General features: G+C 50.2%; 1 protein-coding gene across 11 annotated transcripts in view; it reads left to right on the top strand.

The window, feature by feature from the left end:
* FAM193A (family with sequence similarity 193 member A) overlaps nt 1-24,129 on the top strand; it is a 165,602-nt gene that overhangs the window by 129,915 nt on the left and 11,558 nt on the right. For all 11 annotated transcript variants that reach the window (XR_009258691.1, XR_009258694.1, XR_009258693.1 and 8 more), the window contains exons 14-20: nt 7,153-7,351; nt 8,275-8,547; nt 9,854-10,136; nt 11,277-11,460; nt 12,456-12,686; nt 15,060-15,891; nt 23,567-23,648. Coding sequence is in view for 6 of the 11 variants with exons in the window: in XM_058719610.1 (XP_058575593.1) it covers nt 7,153-7,351; nt 8,275-8,547; nt 9,854-10,136; nt 11,277-11,460; nt 12,456-12,686; nt 15,060-15,891; nt 23,567-23,648 (2,084 nt within the window). In the remaining 5 variants the exon portion in view is untranslated. The remainder of the gene's footprint in view (nt 1-7,152; nt 7,352-8,274; nt 8,548-9,853; nt 10,137-11,276; nt 11,461-12,455; nt 12,687-15,059; nt 15,892-23,566; nt 23,649-24,129) is intronic.

Below are 24,129 nucleotides of genomic sequence, written 5' to 3'. Positions count from 1 at the left end.
ATTCCCTTGTGGTCTGAGAGCAGACATCGTATGACTTTTACTCTCTCGAATTTGTTGAAGTGTGCTTTGTGGCCCAGAATGTGGGCTGTCTCGGTGAGCGTGGCCTTGAGAATTTGCATATTCTGCAGTTGGTGGATGAAGTCGGCTACAGACATCCGTTAGGTGGTTAGGTGCCGTTGACTGATGGTGCTGTTGAGGCCAGCGATGTCCTTCCTGACCTGCTGCTGGATCTGCCCGCTCCTGACAGAGGGGTGGGTGTCAGAGCCTCCCGACTGCGGGCGGGTTCTCCCCTTCCTCCTGCAGTCCTATCGGTTTTTGTCTTGCGTAGCCGGGCGCTGTGTTGTTAGGTGCTCACATGTTCAGGATGGTTACGTGTTCTGAGGGGATTAGCCCTTCTGTATCATTATGTACTGCCCTACTTTATCCCTGAGAATCTTCCCTGCTCTGAGGGCTGACCTGTCTGAAATTAACACAGCTCCTCCAGTGTTTCATTTACATCAGCAGGGTGTCTCTTTCTCCATTTCTTTACGTTTAACTTAAAGCGGCCTTTATACTTCCAGTAGGTTTCTTGCAGACACACGTAGATGGGTCTTGTTTTTTAATATACTCTGAATACAGTTTCTGTCATTTCATTGGTATATTTAGACTAGCCACATTTAAAGTGATTTTTGATGTTTTGGGTTAAGAGTAACCATTTTCCGATTCTCTGTTCATTACCAGAGGCTTCTTTTTTGCCTTCTCCACTTTTAATTTTTTGATTCTAGTTTAGCTCTTCTCTTTAGCATACCGGTGATACTGTTTTAAAAAAATTGGCAGTTGTATTAGAATATACATTTTACCTAATCTAAGTCCTCCTTCAAAGAACTGCTCTGCTTCGTGTTAATATAGGTACCTTTTCATAGAGTGTTCCCAGCCCTTCCCTCCCATCCCTTGTGACAGTGCTGTATTGTTTTCACTTACCTGTTTATTAATCACCCAGTGCATTGTTACTGCTACTGCTTAAGCAAAGTTATCTTTTAGATCAATGAATAATGCAAAATAAGTTTATCTCACTTAGATTTATTTCTTCCCCATTCCCTTCCTTTCTTTATGCAGATCCAGGTTTCTGACCTATATCATTTTCCTGCTGCCTGAAGAAAACCTTATAAGTTCCTTGTAGGGCAGGTCTGCTGGCGATGAGTTCCCTCAGTTTTTGTTTGTCTGAGGAGGTCTTTATGTCTCCTTCCCTTTTCAAGGATAATTTCGTTGGAATCAGAATTCTAGGTTGGCGGGGTTTTTTCTTTCAACACTTTGAGCAGATTTCACTCGACTTTCACCTTGCATGGTTTCTGATGAGATGTCCTCTTTAATTCTCTTCCTTATTCTTAGAGGTGCAGGGATCCCCCCCCCCCTCTCTTCTCCCTTCCCCTCCTCTTGCCTTCCTTTCCCCACTCCTCCCCCCCCTTTCCCCAGGCTGCTTTCAAGGTTTTCTTTTTGTCTTTGGTTTCCTTCAGTTTGATAATATAAAATGCCTAGGTGTAGATTTGGGGGGGTGTTTTTTCTGTTCGGTGTTCTCTGAGCATCCGGGATCTGTGGTTCATTGTCTCTTATTACTCTTGGAATGTTCTCAGCCATTATTCCTTCAGGCATTTCTTGTGTCTTCTGGTATTCTAGTTCCTGTTGGTTACATCTTTTGAAATTGTCACACACTTCTTGGATGTGTTGCTCTGGTTTTGGTCAGTGGTGGAGGTGGTTTTTTTGGTTTGGGTTTTTTTTGATTCTTGTTTCTTTTTGCATTTCAGTTTGAGAAGTTTCTATTGACAGATCTGGAAGGTCACTGACTCTTTACTTGGCCGCGTCCCGTCCACTGATGATCACTTCATCAGAAGCGTTCTTCGTCTCTCTTGCACTGTCTTTGTGCCTAGCTTGTTCTATTCTTCTGCAGTTTCCTTCTCACTGCTCACGTTACCTGTTTGTTCTCGCATGTTGTGTGCTTTTTCCACTCAAGCCTTCACCACATTAGTCATTTTAAATCCCTGTCTGATGATGCCCAACCCTTTCATCTTCTATGTCCCTCGTCTTGCCCCTGGCCTGCCGCCTGCTTTGTGCGTCTGCCCCAGTCTGTCCCAAGAACCCCTTTTGCATCCGCCTTCCAGTTATGTGACTCTCTGGTGTGTCTAACCTGCCGCTTCAGTTTGATGTATTAATTCCATCTGTGGTTCTGATTTGTAAGCTTTCATTAGTTTATTTATTAAAAAAAATTTTTTTTAATGTTTATTTATTTTTGAGAGAGACAGAGACAGAATGTGAGTGGGGAAGGGGCAGAGAGCGAGGGAGACACAGAATCTGAAGCAGGCTCCAGGCTCCAAGCTGTCAGCACAGAGCCCGATGTGGGGCTCGAACTCACGAGCTGCGAGATCATGACCTGAGCCGAAGTCAGACACTCAACCGACTGAGCCACCCAGGCGCCCCTCGTTAATTTATTTTTAAAATACGTTAGCAACTTTTTATGTTCTCTTGTTCCTTGATCATGTTTTCTTTCATCTTTTCTTTCTTTAAGCATTTTACACATAGTTCTGTGTTTGAATGAAACCTTGAGGATCTAAATCTGGGTGTTTGGTTGCTCCTGTGGATGTGTTGTTTCCTATATGTATAGTGATTTTTTTTTTTATGGGGTCACGTTTTGTTCAACTTACTCAGTGAGAACAGCAAGGCCCTAAGTAGGGGAAGACCCCTGGGACCCTTGAACTCCTCCTGGCAGTCTCCAGCTCTCCTGCCTCCCGCGGGACCACAGACCTGTCTCCCGTCACCGTGACGACGGTGCATGTGCCCTCAAGGAAGCCATCCCGTCCCCACACGTTTTCACTCTGTGAAAGAGTCCCCTTGATTTCTCTGTGGCTCAGCACCTTGTTACAGAGGTGTTTGGTGCCATTTTTCTGGGAGCTAGAGTGTCATGTCCCCCTTACTGGACACAGTGCGAGCAGAGGGGGACCACACAGCCTCTCAGAGAAGAATGTCTGTGAGCTGGCAGGCTGCGCCCCCTGCTCCTTCACAGAGCAGGCCCGGCCTGCTGGCCTCCATGGCCCAGGAGCAGAGGGCCATGACCGCAGAGCTGGGCTCAGAAGAAGCCCAAGGCTTCCGGCTCTAAAGGTTGCATAGTTTCCATCTGGAAACGGAGTTCTGAAACAGACATTGTGCTAGGAAAGGGCCTAGCAATGGAGATAGAGCGAGGTCTTGAAGTCTCACTGGGAGTGTGAGGAATGGTCAGAAATGGTCACCATATCCTGGCCCTCAGTGAGTTCAGTATGAGTGGAGCCTGGCAAGGTGGCTCCCATGTGGCTCTGGGCCCTGTACATGTGTCCCCTCCCTCACTGGGTTACTTGAGCACAACCACTGCAAAAGTGATGAAACCAGACATGGAGCAGGTCTGAGGTCAGGTTGGAATTTGAGGAAGAAAAAAGCTATATGGCACACAGGGACAGAAACAGATTGCCCTTGGGGGTCCTGCAGTGATTCTTAAAAAAAAATTTTTTTACATTTATTTATTATTGAGAGACAGAGCATGAGCAGGGGAGGGGCAGAGAGAGAGGGAGACAGAGAATCGGAAGCGGGCTCCAGGCTCTGAGCCGTCAGCACAGAGCCCGACGCGGGGCCTGAACCCACAAACAGTGAGATCGTGACCCGAGCCGAAGTCGGACACCCAACCGACTGAGCCACCCAGGCGCCCCTGTGATTTTTTATCTGTATTTTGTTTCAGAGGCTGTATTCAATTCTTCTGGCCTGAGAAATAGCAAGACCGAAACAAAGGTGGTGATTTGGCCTCTTTACTGTCTCTGGCAGGAATGTTGAAGAACCATAGTAAGAAGAAGCAATAGTCACTCATCCCGCTTCCCGCTCACTGGGGTGTAACTGGAATCCCTTTCTGCTTGAGTGCTTAGTGTTGGCAGCTGCTCTCACGCGTGGGTGCACAGACTCGGTCTTTTGCGCTGTTGGCTAGTTGTGCTCAGCAGCCATGTTGACGGAATCTGGGTTGGAGGTGGGTTGGTGTGCAGTACGGCTGGGTCTCCTGGCTCCCGCAGAAACCCGGAAGGTGTTTAGAAGGCGTCTGTCATGTGTGTTTGTCAGAGCTCTCAATTAAAAGAAAAAATGTTACTTTCCTGTAAATCACTTTTGTGTCAAAGTGGAGAACAGTTGAAAACTTCTGTTAATTGAAGCCGTGTGGATTTGTACAAAGAGCGAAATAAATCAGTGTTGTAATTCAACAGCATTATCCACATGTTGAGAGACTAATTTTATGCTTAAATCACTGGTGTACTTGAGCGGGCAGTTGTACTTGGCCCCACAGTCGGTCTAGTTGACAGAAGCCGGTTTTTGTCCTAAAGGAAACCCACATCTGTTGAGGCTTAGCTGTCTTGTGGGAGAGCATTCCCATAAACGCAGCTTGTTTGTGGGGACCACCTGCTCCCTTGGTCTCTACAACTGGACTTCCTGCTCTGAGGAAATGGGCTTCTGAAGAAGTGTGTGAATTGAATTGAATTGAAGTTTTCAGTTATTTCAGCTTTATAGTTGTGTTCCCGTTCCTTCTAAATTAAACTCTGTTCAGCCTTTATTGAACATCCGGTATGTGCCAGGCCCTGTGCTACATGCTAGCAAAACAGAAACAGGTGAGCCATGGCCCCTGTTTTTCAGGATCTCCGAGGCTAAAGACAAAGACAGAATCAAATCCAAACCTCGGAATGCCATGGCACACCTTACCAGGGATTGTACATGCAGAGTAGGAAGGTCACCCTGGAGAGGGGAGGGCTGCTGACTGAGCCCGTGGGGTGGTTTTGCAGAGGAGGTGAGGCTGGCTAGGGTTTGGAAGGGTGAGCATGAGCTCTCTGGACACAGGCGGGCAGCAGCGAGGCTCTCAGCCAGGCTCCCTCGAGGGGAAGTCTGTCTGCTCTCAGCCGTGGGTCAGGAGGGTCTCGGAAAGTAGCGAGGAGCTTCGGGGCCCGGACGTGCTGTGGCTGTGCAGAGCTGCCCGCCAGGCCTTCTCAAAGCAGCCGTGCCGCCTGCGGAGCCAGCTGGCTTCCACCTGTCGGGCTCTCTGCCCCTTAGCAGAAGGTCTTCGAAACTGAGAAACTTCCTTCCCATCGATTCCTCCTCAGCAAAGCAGCTCTTAGTTTATCACGACTTTGTGAAAACTGGGGTCTGTAGAAGTACGGCTTTCTTGGTCTCCTCACTCTTTGCCCATGGGGCTCCCCTGACAGAACAGCTAGATTAGGCTCCTGCCTTGGTCCTGGGCATCCAGACCTGTTTCTTCCCGTTCGACAGCCCGAGGGTCCACTCCTTCCCCACCCCGCACCTCCACCTCCCTGAGCCTGTTCCAGGCCAACGAGTGTGCTGAGCCACCTGAGCAGCGTGATGCCCACTTCCTCTTGGTACCCAGGATGGGCGGCCTGGCCGGGGGCAGGGCGGGGTTGCTCTGTGTCTAAGGACCAGTCTCACAAAGTGGTGACCGTCCACCTCAGCCATCTGTGTGCTGCACAGCGACACCCACTGTCCAGTTTAATTCTTACCACAACCCTCGGAGGTAGGTATTTCCAAATTACAGATGAGAAAACTAAAGCACAAAAAGATTGAGTAATTTGCCTGAGGTCACACAGCTAGTGAAAGGGAGAGCTGGCGTCCAGACCCATCAGGCTGTGCAGCCCAAGGACTGAAAACAGGACTGGTGTTTCCGACCAGCTGTGTCACTGACCACACCTCCTGGGAACCGGTAGCTGCAGCGAATGTCCTGATGGCCCCAGAACCCCTCCTCTCCGTCTCTACCGCCACTGCCTCCTCATCTCTTGAACCCTGACTGACTGCTTCCTGCGGTGCCCTCTCCCCTTCCGGGCAGAGGCCATGCAGACACGTGTCTGCTTTGGCTCCTGCAGCCTGTCTTGCTGTGGGGCAGTTGTCTGTGGATGTGGACTGTCCCTGTGCTGTCCCCATTCCCTCCTAAGCTCTGCCCTAGTCAGGCCCTGAGGGCTTTGTCCAACCTCCTGGGGAGGGAAAGCTGTGTGCTGGCACCAGCAAGGTGAGGGGGCAGCAGGGCCAGGACCCGCCTGAAGGAGGGCAGAAGTTAAACCAGCAGACCACAAGGAAGTCTTGAGTCCTAGCCATAGTAAGCTCTAAGTGGGAAAACTGGATTTTAGGTGTGTTGCCTGGGAAGGCCCACCTTGGTCTTGGGTGCTGGGTGGTGAGGGCAAAGGTAGTGATGAGTTCTTGGAGGAAGGGATGTTTAGGCTGAGGCCTAAAGGATGAATGGAAGTCAGCGAGGTTGTGGGCTGAGGTTAGGATGTTCTAGAACCTGGGTGCAGCACAGGCAAAGCTCAGGGTCAAGGAGGAGATTGGATTTGAGGGCCAAGGGAAGGCCTGTGTGTCAGGGGCTTGGTAAACAGGAGGGCCAGGCCAGGCCAGGCCATGTTACAGACTTGCCATTTTCTCTTAAGAGCAGCGGGAAGACATTGGTATGTCCCCAGCAAGGGAGTGCCTCGCTCTCAAAAGCTCACTGTGGCTGCCGGGAGGGAAAGGACTGGAAGGAGGCTGGGTGGGAGACGCAGGGGCTGCCTCTGTGCAGGAGGAGGGGGGTGGGGGTGGGGAGCCAGGGGAGTGTGCAGCCAGCCACCCGCCCTCTGTGCCCCGGCAGGGCCTGGGCGTGCTTCCGGGCTCACGTGAAATCCATAGTTCCTCAGACGTGCCTGCACTTCGCCCAGGTGTGAGCCAGTAGTTTAAGACTTTCACCGTTTTTCATTAGTGATTCCAAAGTTGGCTTTTTAGCAGTGATCCTGGAAATGCCAGATGAGGCTGAGCCCCAGGAGCAGCTCGTACGCAAGCGAGCCCCACGGAGACGGTGCCGAGGGAGGAGTGCTGTACGTTGCTGAGTGGTCTCAGGTCTATTTGGTAGATTCCCGGAGACACCAGTTGCTTTTAAAACCTACGCCTGGTTCACATGTGACCGATCGTGCACGGCGTGACAGCCAACCAAGTAAGCGCTCCACGAGAAGCGTTCAGCCCGGGACGCCTGCCCACAGCGAGCGCGTCCCCACAGGGTTTTCAGTCATGGTTTGTCTGCTTGTAGTTTAACTACGTAGGTAAAAACAGAATATTAATTTTGATATGTGATTAGAACATTTTTTTTTGTAGGCTTTACCGCCAGCACCTGTTCAGAATCACACAAATAAGCATCAGGTATTCAATGCATCTCTTCAAGACCATATTTATCCAAGCTGTTTTGGGAATACTCCAGAGTGGAATAGTTCTAAATTTATAAGTCTTTGGGGATCAGAAGTGATGAATGATAAGAACTGGAATCCTGGCACTTTCTTGCCAGATACAATTTCTGGTAAGGAACTTGTTAAAACTTTCTTAAAGGTTTAAAATGACCTGAGCTGGGTGGATCGCCGTCTGTTGCCTCGGTCCCCCAGTAGAAGCCCTAGGCTAGTCGGGCCCCGCCTTTGTCGCTAGTGGGAGGCCCCTCGGCCCCGTCCCGCTGCAGCCGCCCACATCTGCCGCCAGCCAGGGCCCTGCGCACCAGCGGGGTTTCTGCCACCCCGGCGCTGCCCAGCGTCTCGTCTCCAGGCTTCAGTGTTTGGCCTCTGGTTCTCGAGCAGTGATCACAACTAGCCCTCAACCCAGCACGCAGGGGTCTTGCAGCAGCACCACCGTCGACTTGAATGCCGTGACTTAACGTTCCTTTTCTCTGTTTCTGTATTGATATTGACCCTACATGGGGCCTGTCCCCTCTCAGCTCCCTCCTCCCAGCGCTCAGCTGCTGAGCCGCAGCTGTTACTCCAGTTGTAGGGAAAGGTGCACCCGAAGAGGGGCTGGCTGCACCCTTAGCTCTGTCTTCACGTGGTTAGAGCCCTTGGTGGCCCCACGCCCAGCCCCCCGCATGTGCTCAGAAAAGCACGCTAGACTTGACATCCGTGCTTGGAAAGGATTTCTAGCTGTGTGACCTTGGGCAAGTTGCTTAGCCTCTCTGAGCCTCAGTTTCTCTATCTTTAGGATGGGAATGCTAGCACCAAGCTCAGAACGTAGCTTTAAGACATTAAGTAAAACCGCTTTGGGAAAGCACCTAGCACAGGAATTGGCACATAGTAGGTGCTCAATACGTTTTTTCCTAGATGAAAACTCGTTGTCTAGCATCACCCCGTGTGACCCCAGCCTCTGTAGCGGCCCCAGTGCTAGGAGTTCTGTTGGCAGACGTCCCGTAGGTGTTGGTTATGTGTTCCTCAGGAGCCTTAATTCTCGCATTCTTCTCTGAAGGGGGTGACATGCTAGGGCCAGCGCTGTCCGAACCCAGACCCGAAGCCCTCCCGCCTCCGCCCAGCGACGAGGCGCCCACCATGTCGGAGAGCAAGGAGAAAAAAAGTGCCGCCAAACAGAAGTGCTTATACAATTTCCAAGACGCCTTCCTGGAGGCGAACAAAGTCGTGATGGCCACGTCGTCCGCCACCTCCTCCGTATCCTGCACGGCCACCACCGTGCAGTCAAGCAACAGCCAGTTCAAAGTGTCATCCAAGAGGCCTCCCTCCCTAGGTAAGGCCTGCCCAGCGCCTCTGTAATTGCCTTTTCCTTGGCATGGCCAGAGGCCCAGGTGTGGTGGTAGCCCTGGAAAGTGCTGGCAAGCAGAGGGCACTTCCCTGCGAGTCTGATTCGCGTGTTGCTGCCCCACCAACTTCCTCCGGGGCCTTGCCACGCTGTCTTGCCTTTCTCTTCTGTTCCTGTAGTTGTGAGAGAGGAAGGGGTCACTGCTTTCTGAGCATGAGAAGGAATTTGTCCTTTAAAAGCAGAAGCCTGGTGGAGAGGGCGTTGATGGGGCTGCGGGCCGGGCTGCGGCCCAGCCCCCGTGCTGCTCAGATGGCTCCACGCTGTGGTGTGAGCACAAGCAGAGGGGAGCTGGAAGCAGAGGTCAGAGGCACGTAGGAGCTGGCTCCCAGGGCCCTCGCTGGCATCAGAAAGAATAATAGGATAGATTATAGCACGTACAGTCAGGAGTCATCGGGTGTTCAGAGAAGGGAGGAGGGCGAGGCAGCTCTTTGACAGACACTCACCGCTGCTCCATGATAGACATGACAGAGAATGCCGCCGTGCGGCCTTCAGGGTGACTGTCAGTCCAGGTGAGCACCCTCGGTGGTCATGACAAACAGCGGGTATTCGCCTGGAGAATGCAGTATCCCCACCGTCCGGGAGCAGCAGCCACAGGTGACTGGCAGATCACGAAGGGAATGTCAAGTGCCCCTCGCTGGAGGAATCCGGCAGACCACCCCTGCACACTGGTCAGAGGTGACCTCCCCGTCAGGGCACGGACTGATGCTAGGGGCCTCTTGTGCGATCACGCAGGAAGGATCCGTCATGCCTGGAGCATGTCTGCTAGCTCTGACGTGACACCGTAAGCCCATGCTGGTGGGCAGCTGTCCTCAACTCAGAAAATGCAGTGTTGCAGGAGGAGAAAAGTTGACAAGGGGCTGGGTTGGGGGAAAGCTACAAAGGCTGGGTGGGGGACATGGGGGACGGGATGAGAATGTCACATGGACGGCGTATCTTTGATGTGGTCACACAGCGAAGTGTCCTGTCCTCCAGGGTTTGTGCTGACGTGTTTAGGGTGCACGCAGGCTCCACGTGTCAAGCCAAAAAAGTGTGTGGCTCAACACCCACACGTGTGACAACATGTTCAGTGTGGTGAATCCAGGTGAGGGGTATGTGGGTCGTCTTCGTAACTGTGCCTTCACAGTCTCTATAGAGCTTCGAATATCTCCACACGAAAAGGTTGAGAAAAGGTTTAGCGAACAGAAACTGACCTAGTGCAGCGTCCTCCATGACCCTTCTGCATCTCCACACGCAGGCGAGGTGTTCCACGGCGTCAGCAAGGAGGACCACAGACACGCGGTGCCGGCCGCCCCGAGGAACAGCCCCACGGGCCTGGCGCCGCTCCCCGCCCTCGCCCCTGCCGCCCTCGCCCCCACCTCCTCGCCTCACCTCGCAAGTCTCGCAGCCCCGTCCTTCCCCAGCACCGCGGCCACGTCCCCCGGGTTTGTGGACACGCGCAAGAGCTTCTGTCCTGCCCCCGGAGCCCCCCCGCCCCCCACCACAGACGGCTCCCTCAGCGCCCCCCCCAGCGTCTGCAGGTGAGCCTGGGGCCCGCCCCGGCGATCTGTTCCTGGGCACGTGCGGCTGAATGGCCAGGGAAAGATGGACAGGGGCGTGCCCAGCAGAGGCCGTGGGACGAGGGGAGGACACTGGTCGCATCTGTAGTCCTCAGAGCTGGGGCCACCAGGGATCGGTGTGCAGACCACCATCCAGCCACCAGCTGCTTCACGGGGGAGAGGGGTCGGGGGGACCTGGGTGCTTTTTAAGTTGTTATACATTCAGTGAAGAATGATACAACAGCTTTAAAAAAAAAAAAAAAAATTTGTTTTAATGTTTATTTATTTTTTTTTTTTCAAAATTTTTTTTTTTCAATGTTTTTTTTTATTTATTTTTGGGACAGAGAGACACAAAGCATGAACGGGGGAGGGGCAGAGAGAGAGGGAGACACAGAATCGGAAACAGGCTCCAGGCTCCGAGCTGTCAGCACAGAGCCCGACGCGGGGCTCGAACTCACAGACGCGAGATCGTGACCTGGTTGAAGTCGGCCACTTAACCGACTGCGCCACCCAGGCGCCCCAGTTTTAATGTTTATTTTTTGAGAGAAGGGGGCGGGGGGAGGGGGAGCAGAAGGAGAGGGAGACACAGAATCCGAAGCAGGTTCCAGGCTCTGAGATGTCAGCACAGAGCCTGATGTGGGGCTCGAACTCACAGACTGCGAGATCATGACCTGAGCCGAAGTCAGATGCGCAACCGACTGACCCACCCAGGCGCCCCAAACAACAGTTTAAAAAAAAAAAAAAAAAAGATGATTTGGGGAGCACCTAGGTGGCTCAGTCAATTGAGCGTCTGACTCTTGATCTCAGTTTGGGTCTTGATCTCAGGGTGGTGAGTTCAAGCCCCAAGTTGGGCTCTGCGCTGGGCAGGGAGCCTACTTAAAAAAAATAAAAAGATGATTTGTGTTGTGTTTGAATTTGCCTGTGTGAAGCCATCCCCACACAACCTCCACCCTCCGCCCCATGACGCGGCGGCAGGAGGGACAGTGCAGAAAGAGACTGAGTGTGCCCTCCAAGATTATGTGCCTGCCCACACCACCTTTCCTGTGTGGCCCCTGGTGTCGGGGCAGCACCCTGCTCCCCATACAGCTGGCGGCTGGTAACCGCCTATGTGTGGTTTCACAGTGACCCCGACTGCGAGGGGCACCGCTGTGAGAACGGCGTGTATGACCCGCAGCAAGACGACGGGGACGAGAGTGCTGACGAGGACAGCTGCTCCGAGCACAGCTCTAGCACCTCGACCTCCACCAACCAGAAGGAGGGCAAGTACTGTGACTGCTGCTACTGTGAGTTCTTCGGGCACGGCGGGGTAAGTGTCCCCGGGGGCGAGTTCCTGGGGGGCCGGCACATCCTGGGGCAGTGGCGCGTCACGGCCACACTGTGTGTAGAGCCCCAGGTGCAGTGTGAGGAGAACCGAGGGATGGTCCGGAGTCGTGGCTCACCCTGTAGGTTGTCCTCACCCTAAGGAGGTGACGAGGATACCTGCCCAGAGATGTAGCTCTAAGGATTACTGCATGTTTGCATTTGTTTGTGAGTTTTAAAACAACCGATGGGCTAGGGGCCTACTGAGCAGCTGGCCGTGGAACCGTTGGGTCTGGGCTGTGCACAGCCGTGTGGTGGGGGCGCTCGCTGTGCGCAGTGTGCACGTGGGATTCCTGTTGCCGGGATACAGGGGATGTTGATGCACATACACACGTACACCTCCTTCCAGAAGGGTCTGTCTGTACAAGCAGACGTCAGCCGTGGTGCCTTGGGGGGGCTGGGAGGAAAAGCAGCGACTGGTATTTTGCTCTTTTTCCACTTTTGTTCTGTCTGCATTTGCTCAGTGGGCACACGTGTGTTTAGTGTCAGGAAGAAATTTTGGCAGTGGGATTGAGGGCAGTTTTCTTTTTTCCTTTTGATGCTACACAAGAAACTACAAATGGATGAAGAGATTGTATAAACACTATTGACTTGAAAAGATAATCACTGTATTCTGTAAGAAGCACATTAACCCGTACATGTGGGTTCTTTTTCCTTTTTCAGTTTAAAAATACCTGGTTGTGTACATAGTTGGTCCTCCATTACCGTATTTTTCATGAACATGTGAAGGTTGACAGGGTCTGTGCTAGAACTGGTCTTGGGGTAACTGTGGTAGGTTTTCCTTTTTGCCACCATTTGTTTATCTTATTTTTCACAATGAACGCTCATTACCTGACAAATAAGGAAAAGTTTACTTTTAGGGATATGTGCTGGAATTGGCAGTATTCAGAGTCATGAAAACATGAAGCTTAATTGAGTTATGTTCTCATTTAATTGCCTTAGCCTCCGGCTGCACCAACAAGTAGGAATTATGCAGAAATGAGGGAGAAGCTTCGTTTGCGGCTGACCAAGAGGAAAGAGGAACAGCCTAAGAAAGCGGACCAGCTCTCTGAGAGGGAGGGTGTGGTTGACCATCGCAGGGTGGAGGACCTTCTGCGGTTCATAAACAGCTCTGAGCCCAAGCCAGTGAGCAGCACCCGAGCCGCCAAGCGAGCCAGGCACAAGCAGAGAAAGGTGAGCGCGCCACAAGGTGCTGCCGGGGGCGGCGGGCGGGCCTCGGGGCCCCATGCCCACCATGCTGCCACGAGGGCCCCGGACCGTCTCTGTGTCTGTGGCAGGAGCCGGGCAGAAGCCCTGTGTTGTATTTTCAGGACACAGCTTCCCCTTTTTAAAGTCACAGGTTTGTCAGTGGATCTAAAGCAGGCCTTTGGGTCCCTATGCCCAGCGGGGGCGCCGCAGCAGACCCACGACCTCTGTCCGTGGAAGAGCCTTCCTTCCCAGGGAGGTTGAGGAAGGAGCCCCTGGCTGGGAGTCAAAGGGAGTTTGCGGTGGGCTTTGGGGGACTGCGGGGAAAGAAGTTACTTCGACATGCGGCTGGGACAGGGCTCTTGGCACAGCGACATCCTTGGGGCCTAGTCCGAGGGCTCCTCCCGTCCCCTCGCTCCTCGTCCCCCAGCTGGCAGAGGACGATCAGGCAGAGCCATCCCGGAAGAGGGCAGGCACGTGGCATCGGAGCCCCGGGTGGAAGAGTGGGATGAAGGGCCGTCGCGGGCAGCCCTGGGCACCTCACTGCAGGGCGTGTGCATGGGCTGTCGCGAAAGCAAGTGTCTGCCGTGACTAGACGGGTTGGGCCAGCGGAGGACACAACGTGCAGAGACTGTCCGCTAGCACTTCCTCTTAGTGCTGCAAGTGAGGGCACGGGCCGCGTCTGCCCTTCTGTGTGCCTCAGCGCCCTGGGGCCAGGGCCATGCCAAGGCCATCCTGGTTCCGGCCTCCTACAGAGGCAGACCGTGGCAGATGGATCCGGGCTGTGCAGAGGGAACCTGGAAGGGCGCAGGCTCTGACAGCAGGAGGGGTGGCGGCTTCGGGAAGAGGCGAGGCACCTGCGAGGTCCCACAGAGACAGAGTAGAAACATTCCCCAAGTGTGTCAAAGTGGGCCACCCAGCAGGAGCCCTGTTGGGCTCCACGGCCCCAGGCGAGGTGGAGTTGAGGGCAAGCTCTGAGGAGAAGCCTGCTCTGCACCCGAGGAGCCCGGGGTCTGCCGAGCCCCACTAGGGCGGGGCAGTGAGACATATTCCCCACCAGGAGTGTTCCACCAGGGCCCACTCATCCCGTGTGCTCTGTACCCAGCACCCCGTCTTCCAGAGCGGCTCGCAGATCTGCTTTGCGTCTGGCTGACGGGCTGGTTGTTGAAGGCACCGTGTACCTGGTTTTGAGTTCCCTATAGATTCTGTCTTGTGGCCGATTTACCCCCCGACCTGCTGTGGGGGGGGCGCCCTGCTCCTAGACGCTGGGATACCTGTCCAAAGTAGCACCCACAGGGGCCACTCGGGGAGCTGCCTGTGGCTGCTTGCCATCTCCAAGGCTTCTCTTTTAACAGGTGGAACCAGGATTTTAAATAAGTTTTACCTGAATTGTCCAATTAAGTTTTTTTTAAAAATCTGTCATCAAATTTTTAACATGATTTTATGTTTAAGTTTTTCACAATTACAAGTAAATTGTCTCTTAAAAATATTGCCTACTGAGATGTTGTGAAAAATCATGTAAACCCGGAAGGACTTCTAAATGCAGATGTGTTTGCCAAAGTTTGTTCCTGGAGCCCAGGGATGCAGAGAGCCCCGCCTCTCGCTCTTCACGGCTTCTGTTTGTTGTCAGAGCAGAAGGAAGAGTTTGTGGCGAGGCTCCTGGACTGTGTCTCGCCAGTGAAGCACGGTCTTCGCCAGGCATGAATATTAACGTGACGCCACGCTGGAGGGCAGAAATAGCCAACGTCTGTTTGCCGTGTGACGTGGAATATATTAGCATGCCATTGGCTCTGTGACCCTGGTGAAAATATGTTGAGGCCTTTGTTGATCTGCTAGGGTGGGAAAAAGGAGTCGCAGGTTTTTCAGGGCAGCGCGCACTTCTGACATGTGGATCCACCGGCCTCGCCCGCAGAGGCGCACTTGCCCAGCTGTGGTGGCAGGGGCACGGCCGTTAAACCGCCAGGTGATCGGTGTGCGCGGCTGGTTCTCATCCAGACGTCACGCTCCAGCGGGAGGCCGGCACAGGGCAGGGGCACCGCAGCTGCCTTGACCTGTTTCATAGAAGTGCCCAGCCACAAGCTCAGAGGCCGTAAGGAATTGTTTGCTAAGTGGCCCCCGCCACCACCACCGCCTCCAGTAAAGTAATGAGTGTATATACCTGGGTAGAAAGATTAAATCTCATGATTCCAGAGAGTAAAGTAATTTGGGGTGAGTGTGTTTTAAGCTTTGGGCTTATTATATATCCCCTTTCGGAGTTTATGTTCTTATTATATAAATTCGTTTTAAAGTTAATTGTTTTCTGTGCGTCTTCATGTTTAGAACACTTGCTGTTGTCTTAAGTTGCCTCTTTCCCCACGGCAGCTGGAAGAGAAGGCGCGCCTGGAAGCAGAGGCCCGGGCCCGGGAGCACCTGCACCTCCGGGAGGAGCAGCGGCGGCAGGAGGAGGAGGAGGAGTTTCAGCGGCTTCAGGAGCTTCAGAAGCTGAGGGCTGTGAAAAAGAAGAAGAAGGAGAGGCCAAGCAAAGACTGTCCCAAGTTGGACATCCTTGCTAGAAACTTCCAGGCAGCAGCAGAGTCTGTACCTAACTCTGAAAACATGCACAATGGCTCACTAGAGCAAATGGAAGAACCAGAGACCTCACCCCACTCCCCTTCCAGACACGGGGACCACTCAGAGCCGGGGCCGGGGCCGGGGGCCGACGGCGATGCCGCCGACCCCATGGACGCCAGAGACTCCAAGCTCCTCCTCCCGAAGGAGGTCAGCGGGAAGCAGCAGGAGCCGCTGTCTTTTCTCCTTGACATCATGCATCAGCACAAGGAGGGGAGTGGCAAGCAAAAGCTCAAGCAGACCAGTAAGGCCAGCAGCGAGCCGGCGAGAAGGCCGGCCGAGCCCCCCAAGGCCTCCGAGAGCCAGCCCAGACCCCGGCCCCAGACTGAGTCGAAGGCAAAAGTCCTGGACCTCGCTTCCCTGGCAGAGCAGAAAAGAGAGGAGAGGAAAGTCAACAGTAACAACAATAACAAAAAGCAGCTGAACCACGTCAAGGAAGAAAGGTTGAATCTGGCCCCCCAGGAGCCTGCCTCCCCCAGCGAGCACCCTCAGGACAGCAAGCTGGTGCCCGCAGACTCTCCTCAGCCCAAGGGCAAGAGCAAGAAGAACCGGAAGAAGAAAGGAGACAGAGTCAGCAGCTCAATCGGTAAATATGGGGCGGGGGGGGGGGGGGGGGGGGGGAGTGTGGCTGGTGCCCCCTGTCCAGGGTGCTACCTTGTCCCTCCTGGCTTGTGCTTCTTGTGGCTTTGTCACTGCAGTGAGAGACAGTGGCCATTGTTTGCTTTTGTTAGTTTGAAATAATTATAGACGGACAGAATTCCCCTATACTCTGATTCCCCAAAATCAGTGTGTTACCACATTGGCTTTGTCTGTCTTTTTCCCTCTTCTGTTTTTGTGAAGCAAAGGAGAGAAATTTCAAACATGAAGCCCTTTTACCTTTAAATACTTCACTGTGTATTTCCTCGAAACAAGGATACTCTCTCACAAAACCACAACACAGTTATCAAAATTAAGAAATTAACACTAGTACAATACCGTGACCTAATTATATAGGCCTTAACTCCTGAAGACGGAGCATTGAGAGGGTCCTCAGTGTGGTTTGCATTTCCATTTTTCTCTAATTACGGTGAGGTCATGTTTTTAAGAGCGGTTTGTCTCTTTTTTGTGAATTTTCTATTCTTATATTTTTTTCTCACTTTATAATTAGGTTTTCCGTCTTCTTGTTTCCACGTTTAAGAGTTTTTCACATTAGAGATACTAGCCTTTTAACGTGTTACATACTGCAGATATGTACGTGCTCCCAGTTCACAGGTTGTCTTCAGCCTTGCGGAAGTGTTCTCTGTCACTTTTATGTAGTCAGTTCGTTGATCTCCTGTTGCCTCTGGATTTTAAATAACAGTCAGAAAGCGTCCCTCTAGCACAAAGGTGGAAGAGGAGTGTGCCTGTGTCTTGTAGCATTTGTGTGGTTCCGCCTTTTTCATGTAGTGCCTGGTACATTGGAGTTTGTTCTTGTGTATCCTGTGAGGCTTGGGTCCAGTATATGCTCTTTCTTTAAATGGTTAGCCTGCTGGCCCAGCATCAGGCATTAAAAATTCGTCCTGGGGTGCCTGGTGGCTCAGGCGGTTAAACATCCGACTTTGGCTCAGGTCATGATCTCACGGTTTGTGGGTTCGAGCCCCACGTCGGGCTCTGTGCTGACAGCTCGGAGCCTGGAGGCTGCTTCGGATTCTGTGTCTCCCTCTCTCTCTGCCCCTCCCCCTCTCACTCTCTGTCTCTCAAAAATAAACATTAAATTTTTTTTTTTTTTTTAAGTTAAAAAAAAAAAAAAAAAATTCATCCTGCCCCAGTGATTCAGGACATCTCCTTTGCTCCACACTAAATTTCTACTCTGGAATTTCTGTTCTTTTCCACTTTGCTTTGTCGTGTGCTGTTGCCACACTGAGTTAGTTATTTGGGGAGCCCTGTGTGTTTCAGTGAGGCCTCTCCTCACAGGTGTTTTCCAGCATTGTCCTGGCTGTTTATTCCTCTCTGTGCTTCCATGTGGACTTCAGTGTCCGCGTGCTGGGGCCATAAAAAAAGCTTCGTTGGTATCTTTATTGGAGTTGCATTAAATTTATTCATTAGTTTAGGGGAGAATTGATGCCTCTCTGAATTGACTGCCCTTTCCAGATGTAGGAGTGTTTCTCCACTCGTTCAAGTCCACTTTTGTGGCTTTTAGGAATGTTCTGAAATTTCTCTCGTAGATTGTCCACATTTCTTATTGAGTTTCTTGCTCACTACATATTCGATCTTCCTCGTTTGCAATGTCATTGTGGGACTCCTCACCGTGATGTCTTCTCGCTGTGCGCTTTATGTGCATTAGCCACTAGTCACATGTCACCACTGAGCACGGGGAATGTGGCTGTTCCAAGTGGAGGGTGTTGTAGTGCAAACATACAGTGGATCTTGAAAGCCTTGTATGAAAAGAATGAATATAAATACAAAATACAACAATGTAATTTCTGTACTGATGACAGGTGGAAATGATCGTCTTTTGGCTATATTTTAATTGAACGAAATGTATGTTACTAAAATTAATTTTACCTATTTTAAATTTTGTTATTGTGGCTACCAGAAAATCTTAGATTTTATTTGTGGCTCACATCATATTTCTGTTGGATAGTGCTGCTCTGAGTGGTTGTTTGTGTACACAAAAGCTATTGATTTTTGTATATTAACTTTATATCTTCTGTCTTACTGAATCATTTTATTGTTTGAGTGTTATTGTTGATTCTCTAGGGTTCTCCAACTGTTCTATCGTATATATACAAATAGAGAAAGCTTTATTCCAACTTTCCCAAGTCTTACCCTCCCAGGGTTTGATTGTATCATTCTCAATCTTAACAGAAATGTCTGGTGTTTCCACATTAAGTCAGATTCTGGCTTTAGGGTAAGGTTTATATATCTTATCATTTTGAGAAAATAATGCAATGAGTCCTACTTTTATGGAGTGGTTTTTTTAATCAGGAATGGGTGTTGAATTTGGTGAAAGATTTTCTGGAATCTGTGGACATAAATATGATTTTTCTTCTTATACCTATTATATTATTAGGTTTCCTAATGTTGAAGCAGGCTTGGATTCCTGGAATGAAGCCCATTTGCTTGTAGTGTATTGTATTCTTTAGTTTTGGGTTCTGTTTGCTATGATTTTAGTTAGCATTTTCATACCAATATTGATAAGAGATACAGGTCTGTAACTTTTTTTTTTTTTCCCCTGCTTCCTGTATTAGCTTTGGCTACTAGTATCATATTTCATAAAGAAATGTAAAAAATTAGGGTTTCTTGTTTGTTTTTCATTTTCAGTGTTCTAGAACAATTCACCCTGCATTGAGACTATCAAAGCTTTCAAGTTCTGAGAGAAAAACTCCTATGCAGCCCTTTGGGCCTGGTGCTTTTTTATGGGCTAGGTCCTTGATAATTTTGTCTCTTTTCTGAGAAAGATAGAAATGGAAATTAGTTTATTTGGCATTGCTGTTTCTAATGAGGTTAATTTTAGTAAACTGTATTCACATAGTAAATTATTTTTCCAGCTAGGTTTTCCAACTTATTTACGTAGATGTGTGCAAAGTACCTTATTTTTAAAAATTTATTTTCAATGGCTATTTTCCTCATCATTATTTATGTTTTCTCCCATTCTGTTTCATTCATTAGTTAATAGTTTGTCTATTTTGGGGACGCCTGGCTGGCTCAGTTGGTAGAGCATGTGACTCTTGATCTCAGTCAGGGTCGTTGAGTTCAAGTCCCATGTTGGGTGTGGAGCCTATTTATAAAAAAAAAAATAGTTTGTCTATTTTGTTATCTTTTTTTTTTTTTTTTTTTAACCAGCCTCTTGATTTATTAAATAGGTTTACTGTTGTTCTAATACCTCATGAATTTCTGCTTTTTATCTTTATTTTCTTCCTGTGCTTTCCTTTATTTTCTTGATTATTTCCCAACTTTTTGATTTGGGAATTGAGTTCATTTGTTTTCATTCCACCATTTTTCTTGATCAAAGTATTAAGTGCTTCAGATTTTTCTCTGATCATTCCTTTAAATATATTTCATAGTCTGATAATGTTTCCATTTTGGTTTTTTGTTTTTAAGAAATTCAGTAATTTCTTTGTTTTTATCCCTCATTCACTAGTAGTGTAATAGGTGACTTTTAGGTTTCTGGGTGGGTGAATTGTTTTTGTATGTTTAATAATTTCTAGGTTTTCTGCATTGTGATCAGAGTTTGTTGTTTGTAATATTTTTGTTTTGTGGAATTTACGGGTATTTTTTTGTGACTGTTCCATATATACTTCAGATAAAAGTGTATTTTTTCTGTTATCATGGGGAAAATTGAATATGTATCTCCCATCATGTATCGATGAGTTATAGTAAGGGTTAGGTCTTCTGCATCCCATACTTGTTTTTTGTGCTCTTGACCTGTCTTTTCTTATTTATTATTAATGAGTTTCTATGTTGTATTTCTTGCAGTTTTGCCTTATAAAGGTGGTGTTGGTGTTATTTGGTGCACTATAAATAACTATATATGTTATATAACTATATATATAATTATGTGACCATAACAGCTAACTGTAATGTCTTCTTAGTGAATTGTGGTTTTTAGTACTGAAAAATATCCTTCTGTTGTGTTTTTGTGCTTTCGGCTTGGATTCTACTTTATTTAAGATGGTGATCGTTGCCCTTTTTTTGTCTCCATTCGCCTGGCGGGGCCCCTCTGTGGTAACCCCTTTCTGAGTCACTTAGTGTTAGCTCATTCTCTGATTTTAGGTAGCACAAATCTGAGTCTTGCTTTGTGAGCCAAATGGAAACTCTTATCTACAGGTGAGTTTGAGCCCATTCCCATGTGTTATTACTGTGTGCTTTGTGTCAGCTCTGATTACAGTTTATAATTACTCTGTGTATTTTATACTTACTGTTTCTTTTTCTATGTGATGTGTTTCCTTAGCTTTTATTTGTAAAAAATCATTGGTTTTCACGACACTTGGCAGTCTTGTCTGAGTGCATTCCTCCACACTTGCACGTCTAGTGCCCCGTCCTTGCTTTCCTTCCACTGCTGGCTCCACGGGAAGTGCTCTGACACCCACTTATTGCTGGGGCAACAGTCTGTGAGCCGATCCCATTCTTTCCATTTTGCAGTCCCTTCTCTTCCCGTGTTTCAGCCGCATTATTTCCGCTGTGTCAGACACACAGTACTCATAGGTCCACAGCTGATTACGTCCTGTGCTTGTGCTGGTCCTCCTCTGAGGTTTTCCCAGCCCTCTTCTGGTTGGGTGGAGCTTGCTCTTGGGCGCGTGTCCCCAGGTAAGGGTCAGGGGCACAGAATTCTCTGAGCTTTGGCAAAGCAGAACATTTCCTGCACTCTTAATGATGAACAGACAGCCTGGCTGGATATGAAATACTTGGGTCATACTTTCCACTCTGATTATATAGCTTTGTTGTAAAAAATGCCTTTGTGGTACTGAAGCTGGTCATGGTTCTCTTTTTTCCCTTATACCAAGATGTGCAATACTGATTATTAGTTCTAATCAGAAAAAAAGAATATAAGGAATTTGCTTTATTGGGATACCTGGGTGGCACAGTTGGTTAACCATTCAGCTCTTGATTTCGACTCAGGTCACCATCTCATGGTTTGGGAGATCAAGCCCCTCATCGGGCTCTGTGCTATTAACCGGAGCTTGAGAGTCTGTCTCTCTCTCTCTCTCTCTCTCTCTCTCTCTCTCTCTCTCTCTCCTCTCTCTCTGCCCCTCCCCCTGCTTGCGAGAGCGCTGCACTCAAATGAAATAAACATTTTTCTCAAATGAAATAAACATTTTTTTTTTAAAGGAAAAAAAGAAATTGCTTTATTAAGGCAGCTTTCCTAGCAGATGTACCTGCTCTGTCTGCTTTTGTGGTCATTCCTCTTCTAGAACTGTTAATGGAATGACTACTGATTAGAGATTGTTCCTACCTTAGACTTCACTTTCATTGTATCTGTAAACACCCCTGGGGCTCCTGGGTGGCCCAGTTGATTGAGCTTCCTACTCTTGGTCTCAGCTCAGGTCTTGACCTCCGGGGTCCTGAGTTCAAGCCCCTATTGGGCTCTGCACTGGGCATGAAGCCTACTTTAACAAAACAAACAAACTAACAAACAAAAAAACACTCCTGCCCCATCTTGCTCTTCCTCATACGTCGGTGTTGCCTTGAACAGGGCATCAGCGAGTTGAGTCGGCAGCCAGACGAGCGAGGTCTTCCCGATGTCCAGACGGAGCCCTGGTCAGAGTAGTCTTTGTGGCTGGGGGAGGGATGGACTGGGCCGTGGAAGCCAGGCAGCTGTGACTGGGCGTGTTGTGAGGATGACCGTGCCGGCTACTGAAGGCCAGCACTGAAGCAGTGGCAGTGGATGGAGATGGGGGAGTCCCTGACTTTTCACAGAGCGCTTGCCCAGCACCTGGAGAGTGTGCCGTATGGGCAAGGGGGGATGGGAGGCCCCCTGTCAGGAAAGGAGCAGGCTTGCAGCAGAGTACGGGGACCCACTGTTGCCTGTATTGGGGGTCAGACGCCCGAAGGCGTGTGTTTGCGGGAGGTAGCTTTATAAGCGTGGAACTCAGGAAAGCCGTCTGGGGCAGGGGTGGAGGTTTGGTGGTGTCGGTATCCCGGTGGAAGGAGGGATTGGGGGAGTTGCGGAGGAGGAAGGCTGAGAGTAGGAGGGCCTGGGTCCGGCAGGGCCAGGGGGCTGTCTGTGCAGGAGGGGCTGTGGTCACGCAGGTCCCGGCAGGGAAGCTCTTCCCTGCCGTTTCTGTGAGCTCACGGATGTGAGGGCGCTCTGCCTGGTGGCAGAGGTCGTCAGTGGCACTAGCTGCTGACGCAGGGGAACCATGTCTTGTGCTACCGTAGAAGTGCCCCAGTGATGGGGGGAAGGGTGTGTCTGTCTGTTAAAGATTATAAAAAGTCGGGGCGCCTGGGTGGCGCAGTCGGTTAAGCGTCCGACTTCAGCCAGGTCACGATCTCACGGTCCGTGAGTTCGAGCCCCGCGTCGGGCTCTGGGCTGATGGCTCGGAGCCTGGAGCCTGTTTCCGATTCTGTGTCTCCCTCTCTCTCTGCCCCTCCCCCGTTCATGCTCTGTCTCTCTCTGTCCCAAAAATAAAAAATAAAAAATGTTGAAAAAAAAAAAAAAAAATTAAAAAAAAAAAAGTTGCCCCATGCCCAAGTCTGCAGGGAAGCAGACACTCTGCACCCTTCTTTGATGGGGCTGGCTGTTGTGCCTGCACTGATGGTCCCGCGCGAGGCCCAGACAGGGCCCAGGAAGTGCCCGGCATCCCACAGGTACCAGATGGGGTGGGCAGAGCAGAAGCGAGAAGTTGAAACCCTCAAACTGGCTGAGATTCCAGGAGATGGAATAATCCCAAATCATTAGCCTCCCTGCTATCCTGTTTTCAAATTGGGTGATTTAACTGCAAAGTGAAAAAGCAGCCTTGCTTTTTTATTGGAACAGCCTGAAAAGTTTTGTTTTGTTTTTTTTTTTTTTTTAATTTTTTTTTTTTCAACATTTTTTATTTATTTTTGGGACAGAGAGAGACAGAGCATGAACGGGGGAGGGGCAGAGAGAGAGGGAGACACAGAATCGGAAACAGGCTCCAGGCTCCGAGCCATCAGCCCAGAGCCTGACGCGGGGCTCGGACTCACGGACCGCGAGATCGTGACCTGGCTGAAGTCGGACGCTTAACCGACTGCGCCACCCAGGCGCCCCCAGCCTGAAAAGTTTTTGATGATGTTTGTGGGATGTTGCATATGTAAACCAAGTGTCTGGGAGAGCCATCTTCCTGTAGAGGTTGATGTCTGGGACCGGGGTACAATTGTGCCCTCTAACTGTGAGGGACAGCGTTTTCCTCCCCTTCATGCTGCCCTCTGGGCAGCTTCTCTATTCACTAGTGCACTCCTGCCCCCAGTAGGGACTTAGGGCAGCCTCTGGGCTCACAAGCACTTGGGTTTCCAAGAGTCTTCCGAAGGGCTCTCCCATCATGGAGATGTGTCAATTAAAGACCCGTCCCTTGGGGATTGGGTGTCAGCAGATGGGCCTCTTCTGGTGGGACCTGAAGCGACAGCTGCTTTGCTCAGCAACCACGTGAGTTCCCCGATGTCCAGGTTGGACCTGGATGTCCACAAGCACATGGGACACAGCTGCCCTCTTTTAGCTGTTTGTAAAATCTCATCTTGGAGAACATTTTCAGTTTGCGAAGCTGTTAAAATTAAGTAGAGTAAAGCCACGTGGTTTCTTCTCTTGTAATCTGACTTGCCTTGTTTCTTTCGTTTAACAGATGATGTCTTTCTGCCTAAAGATATCGACCTAGACAGCGTGGACATGGACGAGACAGAGAGGGAAGTGGAGTATTTCAAAAGGTAAATGTTGGGGCCTGTGTCTGAAGTAATGTGGGTTTACGGCTGCCATACACGACCCTCCCATGGCGTTGCCAGTTGTGTGGGGCACAAGTTCTGTCATCTGGCCAAGGAGCCTGGCTCCTCAGTAGCATTGCAGCCCTGTGACGGCCTGCCACACATGTCCCTCCATAGCCCCAGCACACACACTGGCCTCCTCACTCCCGCTTGCACCCAGGCGCTTCTCCCCTCCCTTCTGTGTGAAGACTGGTTTAGGACAGTGGTTCTCGACGTGCTCTAGACCAGCTGCACCAGTGGGGCACGCAGGCCTCTCCCCACACCTGCAGGGTCAGGCGCTGGGGAGGGACCTGACGTCTGTATGATCACAAGCATCCCTGGTGACCCTCATGTGTGCTGACACTGAAACATTCTGTATGGCCTGCTTTTAAGGAGAAAAGTAACATTTTAGATATTTTCTGTTTTCCTGACGAGCATCAGACTTTAT

Source organism: Neofelis nebulosa, chromosome 3 (assembly GCF_028018385.1).
Source record: "Neofelis nebulosa isolate mNeoNeb1 chromosome 3, mNeoNeb1.pri, whole genome shotgun sequence".
In the NCBI taxonomy this organism is placed as follows: domain Eukaryota; kingdom Metazoa; phylum Chordata; class Mammalia; order Carnivora; family Felidae; genus Neofelis; species Neofelis nebulosa.
This window is presented reverse-complemented; position numbering and strand designations above follow the sequence as displayed.